Genomic DNA, 16,284 nt, shown 5'->3' with positions numbered 1-16,284 from the left:
CAGACAGACAGACAAAAATTGTAAAAAATGTAATTTTGGTGTATGTACCGTATATATATTCATATGCATGTAGTAAAAAGCGGTTATCTCAATATTACAAACAGACACTCCAATTTTATTTATATGTATGTATACATTTAAGTTGTCGGTGTACATCATTATTTTTTAAATACCAACAATAGCTTAGCAAAGAATGTAAAAGTAGACAAGGCGCTAAATAAAAAAGTGTAATTAGGAATTATGATTACTCTACGATGTAATGTTATCAGAAATCAATCAATGCTTATGATTGATCAGAGTTTTGAACAATAATAAGACAGTATGTAAAATAAATTGTCAATATCCGCTTTTGCACTTATATTTATCATCATCATCATCGTCATTATATTAAACCTATATTAAAACATTAACCTATGCCTATATTCCTATACCTATATAATACATATATTAAAACGTGGAATTTGTTTAAAAACTTTATCAACAGATTTACCAAATTCAAAAATCACTAGGATAGCAATACCTGATAAATTATGTGACTAATAAAGGGGCTATGAGAATATTATATCATATTCCCTATTTGTTCGGTATTGAATTACTCGTAATCTTATTACCATTTTATTTGCTTGTAGTGCATAGCTGTGGAACACTTACCTACCGGTGATTTAGACTATATAAAACTTGTACCAGAATTGTAACTCATAAAAAGCAATTACCGTTATTACTGTATTTTTTTTGTATCAGTTAACTACTTCCCCTTCTGTTTATCGAATCAAAGCATCAAAACTATGAAATTTTAATTAGCATGAAGTGATGTAACTTTGGTTTAGGTTATATCACTTTCACCAACGAAACGCTTTCACTGAAAAGAGATAATTTAAAAAAAGAAGAGGTAAACTCAAGATATCAACAATTTATTTAATCAGTATATTTGCGTAGCATAATTTCCTTATACTATGAAAATTCATGCAAAGATATGCTGTTGAAACTTGATTCTAGATAGAGGGGCTACTCTCCACAACTCGACGTCCTAAACCGGACATCGTATGCGCGTGAGTGGGATCGAGCTACGAGCATCATCCCAGCTCCTCCACGAACTCTGCCAAGCTCTTCGGATTACCAAATCGCCTAGAGCAGGGGCTCCCAAACTTAATTTGTCTACTGCCCACTTTGAGAATAAATTATTTTTTAGTGCCCCCATGTTTTCTTGCTACTTAAAATCCACTATAGCGAGAGCTCAATCGGTGTCTAAGATTCCTCCGAAATGAAATTACAAATTGTCTCACAAGCCTCTACACAATCCCTCCATTTTTTTTCTGGCTCTCTTACCGTCCCCTTTAGGCCTAGAGCGTCCACAAAAGGGTGTTATCGCGCACTTTGAGTAAGGCTGGTCTAGAGCAGTAAACTCGGTGACCTGAGATATGCCGCATGTTCGAGTGAGCAATTGAGCATCTATCGCGTCTATCTCTATTCAGGCCCAGCACAAAAGATTTTCCGTTAAACCTAAATACAGTGAGAGATTGCACAAACTACGATTCTCATCCGTTGTCTATTTAGTCGCAACAGCTGTCAGGTTACTTGCGGTGTTAGTGCCCGAAACTCACGCTCAAGCCTGCCAAGAGTCTATACATTAAAACCAATAAGCTTGCTTCACCTTATTCACCTTGTTCGCCATAGGGTGAGTGACTTCGCAATACCTTGATTTGTTTAAATAGTAATAGCATAATGGATTCAGAGCCATCGTTTCATATTTGAACCCATACGAACTAAAGTGTCGCGGCGGCGTCATTGCCCTTAGATCCACTACGTCCCTTCATCCACTATGTTATTAATCGTCCACACCCTCATCAACGCGTAGAGACACTCGTGAATAATACCTGCTATATGTTGTTACAGACCTATTAGATCAGTTTTCGGTGCGAAAAGTGTTTTTTTCTAAACGAAGAGTCTTGTAGGTTGAGCTCCAGAGACCTATTGTCCTTATTCTGAAACCTAAGCATGCGGCTTGTTGTTAAGCTTGGAGATATAATGAAGTAATGTATAGAATTAATTATGGTTCAGTGGGAAGCAATTTCTATACGGTATTGTGAGATTTTTAATGTCTTTCGGGGATTCTACAGTGTAAAAACGATTTTTGTTTAATTCTATAGGATTGGTGGAGAGTACTGCTTGTTGTGGGCATCCTCTAGCCACCACAACTTTAAAGTATAGGGTTGTAAACAGATTCTCCTACTTCCGAGCATGTTAATAATCCAGCTTATTTATTTATTAAGTTGCACCAACAAAGTGATCATCGATACAAAACATTGAATAATTGACAAAAGTTCATGGCAGATGTCACCTCAATTATAGGTGCAACCGACAGTGCATTAACAACAACAAAAAAAAAATATAACTAATTTGATTGATTGCTTAAGATTAATTTATATTTAATTGGGAAATGATCCGCGTAAGATTTTTCCTGTAAGTTGTGAGACAATTAGAAAAAACATCTATTTCACTTAAAATTAGTTCAGCGCAATCGGACAACTCCGAAGGAAAATTGACAGAGACCGCGCTACCGTGGACATTATTGTAGTCCCAAAGGATTCTGTTTAAGGGAGAGTAAGCACCTAAATTCAAACGAGCGGGCTTTCTTATAAACGGTTTATATTTCTTCCTTCTTGGTAGGTAGGTAGGTTATCACCGCTATACTCACGAAATATGTTGTAAGTGAATTTTCGACGCAGATGACTAACAGGATCTATCGATTTATTAAGTTCTAGTATAAAGAGAGAGCTACTGAGACGTTAATTAACACAAAGATTTATTGGTTACACTGCGGTGGCAGCCGAAGTACGACCAGTGTGCTAAGTGCGTGTTTTTTAACGTTCTCGATAGCGTAAAAGTTAACTCCAATGTGTATGGAGTTGGAACGATTGCTTACGTTTGCCGCTAAGGGCGCTGTTCCAACTGCGTACAAATTTGAGTTAACTTTTACGCTATCGAGAACGTTAAAAAACTCGCACTAAGCACGCTGTACACGTGTACATATAAAACACTAATCCACTACCGTCAACATTTAGTCTGTTCACAGAAACAACAACGGTCAATTACTATGTTTTCATTTATTAATTCACGAACGTAGGTTCGTTATAGTAACTGACAGCTCGCTTGTTTTTACTTTTATTTACTTCACAACGTAAATGCCAACACCCACCTCACGACACGAGTTGAAAAACTAAATAAATTAGATTAGTGGCAACCTTACCGTTCATAGTTGAATGCGTGAATAATTCTAGAAATAGATTGAACAGTAGGACTAACACACAACATTAAATATCGTGCTGTTATATCTCTGTACTGAACCCTACAATTCTTATACTGTCAAACCGCTGACTAGACGGTCGGAGGTAGAGACTTTAGAGGAGACCGGAGAACAGTCAGTAGAGACTAGTAGAGAGTGAACTATCTTAGAGTACTGGTGCGGCTGCCGAGATTGCTCTGAGAGTTACGTATACCATCCATCACCACATAGTATAAAACAAAGTTGCTTTCTCTGTCCCTATATCTATCTGTCTGTCCCTATGTATGCTTAAATCTTTAAAATTACTCAACGGATTTTGATGCGGTTTTTTTTAATAGATAGAGTGATTGAAGAGGAAGTTTTATATTTATAATAACATCCATTAAATAGTGGAGAAATCAATAATAAATTACAGTTTTCGAAGCGAAGCGAGGGCGGGTCGCTTTATTGTATAAATAAAATAAAAAATTATTCGTATCCTAAAAGTTTCCTTTTTTAAACGATCTCACAGTAAACTCCCTTAACAATATGTTAACAGTACATTAAAATAAAAAGGGCAATTAAAAAAGTATTTTTTTTTAAATAACGTTACGTGCAGAAATGTGTTCGTTAATAAGTTCGATTAAAAAGCGGAACTCGCTTCACACCGACGAGGTTGATCATGAATTTTTATAAGTTGGAGATTGTTCAATGGAACCTACCAAGCGTGGAGACCATTGTACACCGTGTGAACTTCGTGAACACCATTATTCATTTTAGTAACCACTCTTAAGTACGAGTATTTGAAATTAAAAGGCAGAAAATTAAGATGAAGAACCGAATATTTCTCAGTATAATAATATGTCTTGTTTATTTATTTAGTTGTACCAACAAACTGATCATCATTAAAACACATTGACAAAATGACAAGAAGTTTGTGACAATTATTACTACATGTTAAAATTTTCAAATTAATCTGACGTCGCGAAGTTGGTGAAAATTACGTTGAGAAATTCCATTACATAGGTAAACAATAATTCTATGAAATCAAAGTTATACAACGGTTGTAAAAACAAATAGTCTATATTTTCTGGAAGCAAAAACAAAATGTAATGTGAGTAAGAATGAACTATTACTTGTGCATATTAACACTCAACGAATGCCTCGGTCACCGTCCTCACCGAGCCAGTCCCTTGCGACGAAGGGCTCGGCGAGTAAATTAACTCATAGACACAGCCCACTGAGTATCTCGCCGGATCTTCTCAGTGAGTCGCGTTTCCGATCCGGTGGTAGATTCTACGGAGTACTGCTCTTGCTAGGGCCAGTATTAGCAACACCTCCGGTTTGAGCCCCAAGAGCTCACCTACACGCTAGGGTAACGATGATATAGCCTCTCAAGGCTAACAGCATAGGAGCATAGGTAGGATGAAAAAAAACGAATGATGTCAACGGTCAAGTCACTTTTCTTTCAGATTTATTGTCACGGCCACAATCAGCAGCGCTACGAAAACGGCCTTTTGACTTGAGCTAAGTAGTGGTATTCACCTTACAGTATCTACGGGTATATAAACCACGTCAGTGGGCCGGTTAATATATTCAATATAAGCAAACACATACCGCATTCATAAGCAACTCTAAAATTCGGTTACACTTCTGAGATGTGCTGTAAATAATTTATCTATAACAGAGCGCAATCATCAATCTAACGGTACAAGTCACGCTAGCCGGAATGCGGGTACATTCTGCGATTACTTTAATTATTAGTTATCTGAACTTTCATTGGCTAATTGCGATATTGAAATGGTTCATATATTAGGTGCGGTGGGGTTATTACTAAGGTGATGTACAATACAATGTACGTAATCACAACCTTCATAATAAGGTGACACTCTAAAAAACTTGCTAAACTGGCATACGTTCTCCCACGACCTGTACAAGCGTAGTGTTCTGCATGCACATAGAATCTCTCCAGGTCATATAATCCCGTTTCTGCAGGATAGCCGTCAGAGCACCGTGATACGTGAGGAATATTGACCTTCACGATTTTACCGTAAGAGAAGCAGACGAAATTTACAAATCGCCAATTTCATACTATAACCCTAATACGAGTATGTTCAGTGTATCGAATATTGTACGCGCAGCCCTGTTTCATTCACCCATTGACTTTCTCGCCGAATCTTCTCAGTTGGTCGGGAATCCGATGCGGTGGTAGATTCTGCGAATCATTATTCTTGCTAAGGCTTGGGTTAAGAAATTCTCTCAGATTGAGCCCGTGAATTCTGTCTGCGCGAAACTAGAATAATCCTCTAGGTTACCAGCGAATATGTAGGGAAAACATGTATTCAAAGTATTATATATTCAAAGTATAATATTTTCAGTATAAGCCACAAAATATTAACACTCAAGAAAAAGCATAAAACAAAAATAAACACAACAGTTTTGTTTATTAAGATTGACAAAATAAAAAGTTTTGATACCTATTATATAAACTTTTGTATATAATATGCATGAATGAATTGGAAACAATCTAAATACGTATATTCATTTGTAAAAAAATAACATGTCCTATCATAACATTGTACGCGAAGAATATTTTAAAAGCAAGATACAGTACAACTCATGAGCAGATAATGAGCCGTATTGAGACCTTAGAACTCATATCTCAAGATGGGTGGCGGCATTTACGTTGTAGATGACTATGGGCTCCGGTAACCACTTAACACCAGGTGGGCTTTCAGCTCGATCACTCATCTATGCATTTTTTTTTAAATGTTTATTTATTCACTAATTCTAGAACATTTCATCAAATATATTTGAAGCTATGAAAATGTAAGTGGTTGCCCATTTTATAAATAGCTTTGGTGAAATTAATACCATTAGTTTCATTTATAGTTTAACGCTTATGAAACTTAAATAAAGCAATGAATGGACCATTGAATATAACGACTACCTGTTTGAGCTGTATGCGGAATTCAGTGGAAATTAAATTCCTACACATAAATTTTTCAAATTTTGTGGTTCTTTTTCCATACCTGTGCTGATAGCCTTGAGAGGCTATATCAGCGTTACCCTAGCGTGTAGGTTAGCTCTCGGGGCTCAAAGCGAAGGAGATGCTAACAGTGACCCTAGCAAGAGCAGTGCTTCGAAGAATCTCCCACCGGATCGGAAACGCGATCCACTGAGAAGATCCGGCGAGAAACTCAGCGGACTGATGCATGGGTTAAATTGCACATCGAACTCGTTATTAAGTTCGATGAGTACGATTATCGGGATCCCTAAGCCTACTCCTAGTGTTAGACCTGATGGCAACTAGTGCAACAGCTATTAGAGATCTGATGGATCCGTAAGGACGTGTCTAGGGCGTCGACGGAGATTGACTCCTGCGTCAGCAGGATTCGGGTAATAGTCGGCGGCGGCAGCAATAAGGCGATTATAATGACGCATAGCCTTATCGAAGTACCGTTCCGACGCTGACTTCATGTGTATTCGGATCGATTCAAAGCCAAAGCTGTCGTGTAAGTCGACATTCCTTACGAACCACGGAGCTCCGATGACGTAGAAGAACTACTGGGGTAAAAAACAACGTCTTTTGAAGTCGTTTAAAAAAACAAAGGTTTACATTTGTGAAATCGTCGTGGCCTGAAGGACAAGGATAAAACTCCCGGTGAATTCGTATATGCCCACGCGATTGTGCCGGTGTTCGATTCCCGTAGAAAGGTGCAAATATTTCTGATGAAAATACGTACTCAATAAATTCCACGGTGAAAGAAAAAAATGTGCAATAAAAATCAAACCCACAAATATTGTAACTTATATAATTACTGGTGGTAGGACGTCTTATGAGCCCGCACGGGTATGTATCACCACCCTACCTGTTTCTGCTGTAAAGCAGTAATGCGTTTCGGTTTGAAGGGTAGGGCAGCCGTTGTAACTGAGACCTTATAACTCATATCTCAAGGTAGCCGTGGGACACTTAACACCAGGTGGGCTGCGAACACGCCCACCCAAGTGACCAATAACGAAAGGTTACTGAACTATTTTGACTCTACCTGTGCCATCAATAAAAAAATACAATAACAAAATGTAAAGATTACAAAATAGCATTTGGAAGAGGAAAAAATTTAAAGAAGTATTTTGATACTGGATTTCACGGTAGCACGTTATCCAACTAAATAACAGTAACTAACAGTTATGGCCATCAACAGGTTGATTAGAACTCTAAAACGGGTCGTTATCAGTATTTGGAGTACCGGTTTTATCACGAAACCAGAATCTCAATGAAGCATTCAGTTCAATGGTATTTAAGGAAGATAATTCAACGTCACGCATCGATAATCACTTAAAAATTCAAACCAGTGTCTGATCAAAGTAGAATATCAAATGATTTTATGAATGTAAATTAATGTGGCTTGGAAAACACAATGAAATAAGATAAATTAGAATTTAAATACGAACGACTATAAAACAATCTTAATTATTTTTAATCTTGTTTATATCCTGTTATGAAATGAATTTTCGATAATACATAATAAAATATACCGAAAATAAAATTTCATATTTGATGTTTTTACATAGAAGTTGAACTGAGATAAATATATAAGTGCATACAGGTTTTGCTAGTAACGTAATATTTAATAGGTACTGTGAGATTATCTCCCAGAAGATAATAAAAAGCTTTATAGTGAAATTGCTTTTTTTCCACGTACAATATTGTTGTAACAGTATTATCATGAGCATTTTATTAAAGAATTACTTGGACACACTCATAGGCTCAAGTACTTTGCAAATTTAATATGTACCTACTACGTAGTACGTAGTATTGAAATTGAACCGCAAAAATAGATTGCATTAAAAGGCTTTCTTTGGATTACTTTGGAGACTTGGGATTACTTCTATAACAGTTTAAAAGCAGATTAATTAGCTAACTTATGAGCATGTTTTTGATAATACGCTAAATTTTAAATTATACAAAAAACTCACCTTGAAAGTTACTGCCAAAAATTTAAGTACACACAAACTGACGCACGTTCAATAACTCATAAAAATTCACTTTATCGCTTCAAACACGATAAAAAATCACCTTGCCGGTACTAAAACGAAGAATCTCCATAATTCGCAACATTTCACAAATCACATTTAACTCTCAAAACGTTGAAAGCTGGCAAAAGCTGTATTGATAAAAGTTTCCTTACACACCACCGCGTACAGTAATGGTTCACATTAAAAGTTTCCTCACACACCTCTGAAGTCGAACGAATGGACACAAATAAATTGAAAAATATATATTTTTAAATTTAGAAATATGTTCTTCGATTTAAACTAGTTATTTATGTACAAGGAGCGTGAACGCGTGAGGTATGTAGCAAGAAACGACAGCGAGGAGGGCAGGGACCTCCGAAGAGTGCGCTGGCGTCGACTGGCAAGCCGCTAACCACGAGTACCGTTGTATTAAGAGTGGGAGCGAGGTCGGGCCAGCTTTGACATTACTAAGTTATTTTCTTACTTCACATCGTAGTCATATCTTTGTTCTTGTTGGCATAGTTCTTTAACAAAAGCGTTCGCTTTTGACTAATGTCGCGGTCGCAGATTGTATTCATGATAACAAGTTGATGTTAAAACATTTTCTTGTGAACGTCACGTTCTTGAGTCATTTTGTTATTTGATTTTATTATTAAGCTCTGTAAAAAATACTATATTTGTTTACTGTTGTTTGTATGTGTTTATTAAATATCATTAAGTAATTAACCCGAATATGCTTTCCCAGGACTATCACAAGATGCACGAAACACGTCCATGTCTTGAGACGCTACTCGCGCTATTTATCATACGGTAACCTACGCATTTTTTTTTTTTTATTGCTTAGATGGGTGGACGAGCTCACAGCCCACCTGGTGTTAAGTGGTTACTGGAGCCCATAGACATCTTCAACGTAAATGCGCCATTCACCTTGGGATATAAGTTCTAAGGTCTCAGTATGGTTACAACGGCTGCCCCACCCTTCAAACCGAAACGAACTACTGCTTCACGGCAGAAATAGTTGGGGTAGTGATGTGGCACCCGTGCTGACTCAGAAGATGTCCTACCACCAGTAATACCTTACGATACTGTTCCTTAACTCTCCAGTACCAACTATACCACGTTAACACATAAAACGATGCGACAAGACAGACATCAAAATAAAAAATCATCTTCAACTATAAGGGTATTCATCGAATCAAATATTTCATGCTAAAAAAGCGGCACCTAAAATAACATCAAATTGAACTTTTCAATTGGCACTGCAATCAACTACGTTTGATTTACGTTTAGACTGCAAATTTATTTGAATAAATCGCAAGCCGGCGAAGCACACTAAAGCCCGTAACTCGCATTAAAATTAGTTTCATTTAATCTAACGAGGCATTCAACGAGTCTATCCGAGTCGTTGAGATTTACATGATAAAAACATTCGAACAGAAACAGGGAGAGAGCCTCCAAACTAAAACTAAGGAAAATTCATTCAGAAAGTCAGGAAGGAGCCTGATGTCGACCTCCTCTATAAGTCTCCTGAAGAATTAGCGTCGATTTACTTGCAGCGCCGCCCAAATCTACCAACTTCTCGGATACTGTACTCCAAAGTGACTCTTGAATAAAACAATAAGATAAAAAGATCACGGAACTATCATTTGGAGTAGGTACGAAACTTTTTACCGTATTCGTTTTCTTTCAGAATGTAACGTAGGGTTGTTTATTTTATGTAAAATTTTTGCATTGCTAAGAATGTTTTCTATTATTGTTATTTTTTGTTCCCATAGTAGGTAGACGAGTATACAACCCATTTAATAGTAAGTAGTTAGACTTTCTCTCATGTACATCACTCATGCCGGTGTTGCTGAGGACTCTCTTTGTCCTCTTAGAACAACAATTTGTTTAATTTTGAATTATATTTTAATATAACTTAAACTAATAACGAATAATCGCGCGAGTGGGACAACGTTATAAAATTAGTTTAAATTATTGCTGTTACCAAATGTAATTGCTATATATAAATATAATTGATGCTAATTTGGAATCATTCTGAAGGCTTCTCCGCAACAACCTTTACACTGAATACAGTTCGTCTTTTACGTCACTTAACGAATTCCCAATGCGACAAAGTTCGTAGCCGTACCATACAAATAAGTTTACTCTTTCTAAGAAAGATCGAGACCTGATTGATGATGAAAGAAACTTGAGGATATCAGTAACTTACTGAAAGATCTAAAGCCCTTTTTTAGTAATCGAATACATATTTTCTAATTTCTGTGAACTTTGCTCGTTGATCGTCCTTGATACGATGTTGCATTTAATTTTCCATGCTAGCTTCAATGTGACATACGAAGTTTAACGTGAAATTATATTTTAGAATTGATGAATCAACAATATTAAATGATTTTTTTATTTGAGAAACGTTTCTTAATCGCCTTCTGCGGTTCCGATAATCTGGTAAGCGTTTACCAGAACCCATTAAGAACGTAACGTGGATGCCGCCACACTCATTCTTGAATATAATATGAGGTCAAAATCTGAATTTAATTGAAGCCTGCTCATTACAGAATGATGGCAGCAGGAGCTCAATACTGAACTACCAGCGCCGGCACTATGATAAAAATCACTTAAAATGTCGTAAAACTCATTTTACCTTGCAACTAACGCAATCAGAATCATTTTAAAAATTCGCTCACAACAGGTCTTTGAATAAATACATTTGAACGTATAAATTGTTAAACTTTTCCCAATTTAAAATTGGAATCAAATGCAGTGCCTGTCGAAAGTTCGAGATTAAACTAATTGATTATCAATATATTTTCATTGTTTATGAAACTTTTAAATAAAATGCGTTATGAGGGTCCACAATCCTTGTTAAAATCTTTGTAACCTCTTTATAGATTGAAAAAATTTAAGAAACAGTATAAATCAAATTAAAATACCCTAACAAGCCTCATTCTCCACATCAACTTAGTCTAACTGGCTTACTTCAATCATAAACCACGTCCCAGCAGGCTCAGGATTCGACACAATAAAAAATCACAAGAAAACTGCCAGTAACACTTGTTGTAATCCATCTCATTCGGTATGTTTTTGATTAAAAATCTGTTGCTTGAGAATATATAAAAAAATTGTATAATAAGTTAAGTAAAGTAAGTAATAAAAAGTTGTATAAAACAATAGGCTTGATAAATTGTTTTAATTTTTTTTATTACCAGATTTTACATAAAAATCTTTAATTACGAATATTTTGAGTTAAGTTAAAAAGTCTCAGCAATGAAGCACAACACAACATCCAATAAAACCACAATAATAATTCAAATATATCAAATAAATCAGATGCATCAAGATACACTTTCGCGACTTTAACATAAAATTATTAAAATGAAGAAACTAAGCTACTATAAACTAAAATTTTAGAAGCCCACATAGTTTTAAATGACTTCGACTGACGTTGACTCCAATAATAACAATCTATCAGAAATTGGTATTGCGGCTCCATTCGTCTACATAACAACCCAAAAAAACAGAATTTTGATACTTGCGGCCTTGAATCAGTATATTAAAAGACTACGTGACGACTAAAAAAATTCGATTATGGAGAATCCTTGCTAAAATTTAAATCATTATCGTAAATTGCTATCTCGGACTTTGCAATGTAGATTTCCAATATTGGAACAGTTATTTGTTAATTTTATTTCCCAGAAAGAGGTTACGCCGTAGAATATCGAAGTGTAGTATTTTGTATAATAACTAACCTAGTCCTTGGCAAAATTTTCAACTCAAAAAGCCCTGATGACCCTATAATCTAATGATGAAGTAAAATTTTAGATCTGCTTAGACCAACAGTTAGTCTGTTTATTAAGAGACTAGCGACCCGCCCTCGCTTCGCTTCGGAAACATTAAAACACACATGAAACCAAAAAAAAAAAAAAATAAGGAGCCTATGTTCATCAGGGACAATGTCGGCTTCTAATGGAAAAAGAATTTTTCAAATCGGTCCAGTAGTTTTGGAGCCTATTCGAAACAAACAAACAAATCTTTCCTCTTTATAATATTAGTATAGAAAAAGGAACGTAAAGCAAAATTACAAGAGCGGAAAATGAGGTTTCACTTTTCTTAATTAAAGGAAATACAGTCAATGACCTATCCAGAATTACTGCTTTCGAATAAAACTTGTTTTAAGTAATGCGCTCTCTCAAGGAAAAGTGACTTCATATACCACCTAATTAGTACGTACGGTATGTGTAAATTTCTGTTGAAGGAACCATGTATTATCATTACCTTTTTCTAGAAGATCGAAAAATTACGTAGGTAAATATTTTATATGGATTTGCTTCATTTGACTTGCCAATTCCTGAACTAGGTTTTCAGGAATACCTGCCTTTATTTATAACTTCTTATTGAAATTGTGCGTCACCATCGTGTTTTTGTTTATAAAATATTTCAAAGTTGAAGGTAGAACCATTATCATATCGTCTGTCGTCGTGTGTTTGGATGTCATAGCCACTTTACTTAGAGGGTATTAGCAAAGCACATGGCAACAGTTTATTTCTTATCCATGGAAACGATACAAAAACTACTTTAAATACGACAAAAGGAATCCGTATTTAATTACTTTATTAATTCGTAATTATTATTAATTAGTTCTATACGACCGTCCCGTCCAAAAGTTCGTAAGAGAATATCTAGTGATATATTTGTTTTGATAGAAAGATACCGTTTGGCCTTGGGGGCTTACGGCTTGACTGGGATGGGTGTACGAGCAGGGGGTGGGCAGCGGCTTGGCTCTATCCCTAGCATTGCTGAAGTCCATGGGTGACGGTAACCATTCACCATCAGGTGGGCCCTATGCTCGTCTGACTACAAGGGTAATAAAAAAAACGAGCTCGAGGGCTCATCCCTGACGAGAAAGCTTCCTAACAACTGCCAGAGCGCTCCCAAGGCCTAAAGGCGCAAAGCTAGCAGATCATGATCAGCTGATAGACCGTCCTTCCGGTAATTTTCTTGTATAAATTCAGTGCTGTCATACAGTTGAAACAGATAATAGTTAGTTTTTGTATGCTAAAGCCACATTTCGGCTTTTCCTTTGTGGGACATAATTTGTATTATTACCTAATTTATACGTAATTAATAATAATTTAATTAATATTAATATTATTTTATAATTTGTACATATAAACGTAAAAGTAAAGTATATAATATACATCTGTATATAAAGAGTTGTAGTTCCAGATTTTTATATCTTAATCATATGCAACTATAATTATGTATTCCTTTTTAGAAGTAACTATTTATATTATGAAATAGCCATAAGAATAGAGTAAAGGGGATTAGTAATATAGAATAACATCACTTGTTGTTACTGACCTTATACTCTTTGCTAATTACGATATTTTTACTTGTCAAAAGTGAAGTCAGTCGCACAATAAATGTCGTTGCAACCACACACAGTTTTTCTTTACGGATAGTACGCAAACCAAATTGAACCTTAATTACATCATTCATATTGGTCCTTCGAGCCGGATTTGAACCAGCGACCTATATATATTTAAATATAATATATTTCATTTACTTTTTTAATTTCTATAGTAACAAATTCAAATAGTAATGAAGCTAAAAAAATAAAACGATTCATTAGAATGCTCCAGAGCTGTTTTATACAAAACTTAGATTAAATAAATCACATTAATGTAAAGTGTGTAAAGAAAAAAAGGAATTTATTACATTTTAAATTGAAATTAATAGATAATAGCGTGTCCTCGTCTTTTAATTACTGATTTACACCGGCGAGGAATTACTGACTCTAAATTTTTTTTTGACATTTCGCAAGAGAGTTCCACTCTTCTAATAAAACGTTCTCTTAAATTACCGGACTGAGGATTTGAAACCTTTTTCTTGATTTTGCACCAAAGATGCTTTATTGGGTTTAAATTTGGGCTGTTAGCTGGCCAATCTAAGACTGAAACATACACTGTTTATTTTTGTCTCGTCAGAAAAAAGAACTTTTTTCCACTGTCTGTTCCACTGTCCAGTTTTCATACCTTCTTGCAAATGCAAGCCGGGCTTGCCTATGGCACCGTTTTAATATGGGCACCTTTCTTCGTATACTTCCGTGCATCTTTTCTTCTACCAAACTCCTTTGAATAGTGCGTGCCGATTTCTGAAAGTTTATTTTCACCAAAATATTCGTTTCGCAGCTTATTAGAACCTTCCAAAGGATTTTATTTAGCCAAACGAACGATATTTCGATCATCCCACCAGAATAGTTACCTACAACCAAGGGCTAAATATTGTTTCGCATTTAAATATGAATACAAGATAAACTATTCAGCGTTCTTAATTATGGACCAGCCAGTAATCAGTTAAACTAGGTTAAAATCTAAAAATCTTATAAGTTTGTGTATTTAAATATTTTGTAGCCAATAATATGTATCAACGAATGTACCGCTATCATAGAAAAGTTCAAAGTTATGGCAAGAAATACAAAAAAAAACTAGCGATTAGTTACAAAATCTTGTCGGTGTGAAAATATTCTCTTACATACAAGATGGCAGTACCTTAGCATTAAAGTCCACAAGTGTGGCTTAATTAAACATAATTTGTAGACGACACTTCACAGGTTCATTTTTTTATTTCATGTGTATTGTGGTGTGGTGTGGTGTGGTTAGTGGAGCCCATACACGTCATACACAACGTCAATGCTGCCGCCCACCTTGAGATACGAGTTCCAAGGTCTCAATATCCCAATATACAACGGCTGTCCCACCCTTCAAACCGAAACGCATTGCTTCACGGCAGAAATATGCATGGTGGTGGTACCTACCTGTGCGAACTCAAAACAGGTCCTACCACCAGCGTTTTTTTTTTTAACTAACTCTCACTAAATTGCCAACATTTTACTAATAGATGATTTCATTTCAATTTACCCAATACTTGGATAGAAATTGAACTTTATTACATTTGAGTCGCCTATTATCAAAGGTGGCAATCTGTGCATTTGGACAAAAAATTTTTATTGATATGTCAATACAGATTGATTTGAATATAATCGTCTCCTTCAAAGAATACGGTTCAAAACCTGCATTAAATAAAGGTTAATAGTTAACCTGTTATTTATCTAAGATGTCGTTCAGAAGAGTTTTGTGACTGCCAATGGAATACAAAGTCAATAATTCGTTTTTCTGATTTACCAATAATTGTCCAAAAGTCACATTGCCGGCTTTGATAATAGTCGACTCATTTATTACAATTTCGTATGTACTCAATTTCAGTGACATAGCTTCGACCTCTATTCCAAAAGATTTGGCTGTATGACCTTTATTATTTTTCCCAGTCCAGTGGAATTAAGAAAAAATCAATAGACACTGACTTAGAACTGTCAGTTGTCACTGAAAAACAAATTGATCAACTGGTGTTTACTACAAAGAGTAACGTGAAAAGGGGAAAAGAAATAATTGTTTACCTACATATCTAGCATAAAGTGAATTTTCAATTAGTTCTGATTAATTCTACTACGATTAGAGTCTAAATAATGAAATATACAAATTCAGTTCATTCAAACTAGTGCTGTTAGTAATAAAAATATGGTGTAGTAAGAACATTTTATTTTACCATACAATTTTCAGATCCTGAAAGCATTAAAAACATTCAGGTAATGAAGTCGTTTCAATTTTAACCGTGCTTTTTGTTCTAGGCTTGTAGTTGAAAGCCAAACCGCTTCGAACAACAATATTTCTATAAAAATATTGTACCTAACAGGAAAACTGAAAACATCTAATTAATTGACTTGTTTGGCTACGAAGATAAAATGTCGGCTCTACTAACAGCTGATTGGTTCCAACTGGACACATATTATCGGTAATAAAATAGCACAATACTTGAAAAATAATTGTTGGTAATTTATGGCATGGGGCTGGTATTGTTGAAAAATAAAGAAATTGAACATAACCTTAACTTAATGCCCGTAGTTATAATATTACCTATAACTTTTCGGATTGTTTTATCGTTTTGCA

At 35.4% G+C, this 16,284-nt stretch overlaps 2 protein-coding genes across 4 annotated transcripts in view; one reads left to right on the top strand and one right to left on the bottom strand.

Moving 5' to 3' along the window:
* Positions 1 to 9,006, bottom strand: part of LOC101738406 (protein artichoke) — a 93,377-nt gene extending 84,371 nt beyond the window's left edge. Inside the window, exon 1 of the mRNA XM_021350864.3 lies at positions 8,243 to 9,006. The gene's annotated coding sequence lies outside the window, so the exon portion shown is untranslated. The remainder of the gene's footprint in view (positions 1 to 8,242) is intronic.
* A 6,653-nt stretch (positions 9,007 to 15,659) lies between these two features.
* Positions 15,660 to 16,284, top strand: part of LOC101738269 (vacuolar protein sorting-associated protein 16 homolog) — a 15,847-nt gene continuing 15,222 nt past the window's right edge. The window contains exons 1-2 of one of the 3 annotated variants that reach the window (XM_012694227.4): positions 15,660 to 15,840; positions 15,966 to 16,129. In XM_012694227.4, coding sequence (XP_012549681.1) covers positions 16,080 to 16,129 — 50 coding nt within the window. In that variant the 5' untranslated portion in view covers positions 15,660 to 15,840; positions 15,966 to 16,079. Of the gene's footprint in view, positions 15,864 to 15,965; positions 16,130 to 16,284 lie in introns of all 3 variants that reach the window. The other 2 variants (XM_004930499.5, XM_021350860.3) reach the window with 2 other exon arrangements.

The sequence above is a fragment of the Bombyx mori genome, chromosome 6 (genome assembly GCF_030269925.1).
Source record: "Bombyx mori chromosome 6, ASM3026992v2".
Lineage (NCBI taxonomy): Eukaryota > Metazoa > Arthropoda > Insecta > Lepidoptera > Bombycidae > Bombyx > Bombyx mori.
Note: the sequence above shows the minus strand (reverse complement) of the source record. Positions and strands in the feature narration are given on the sequence as shown.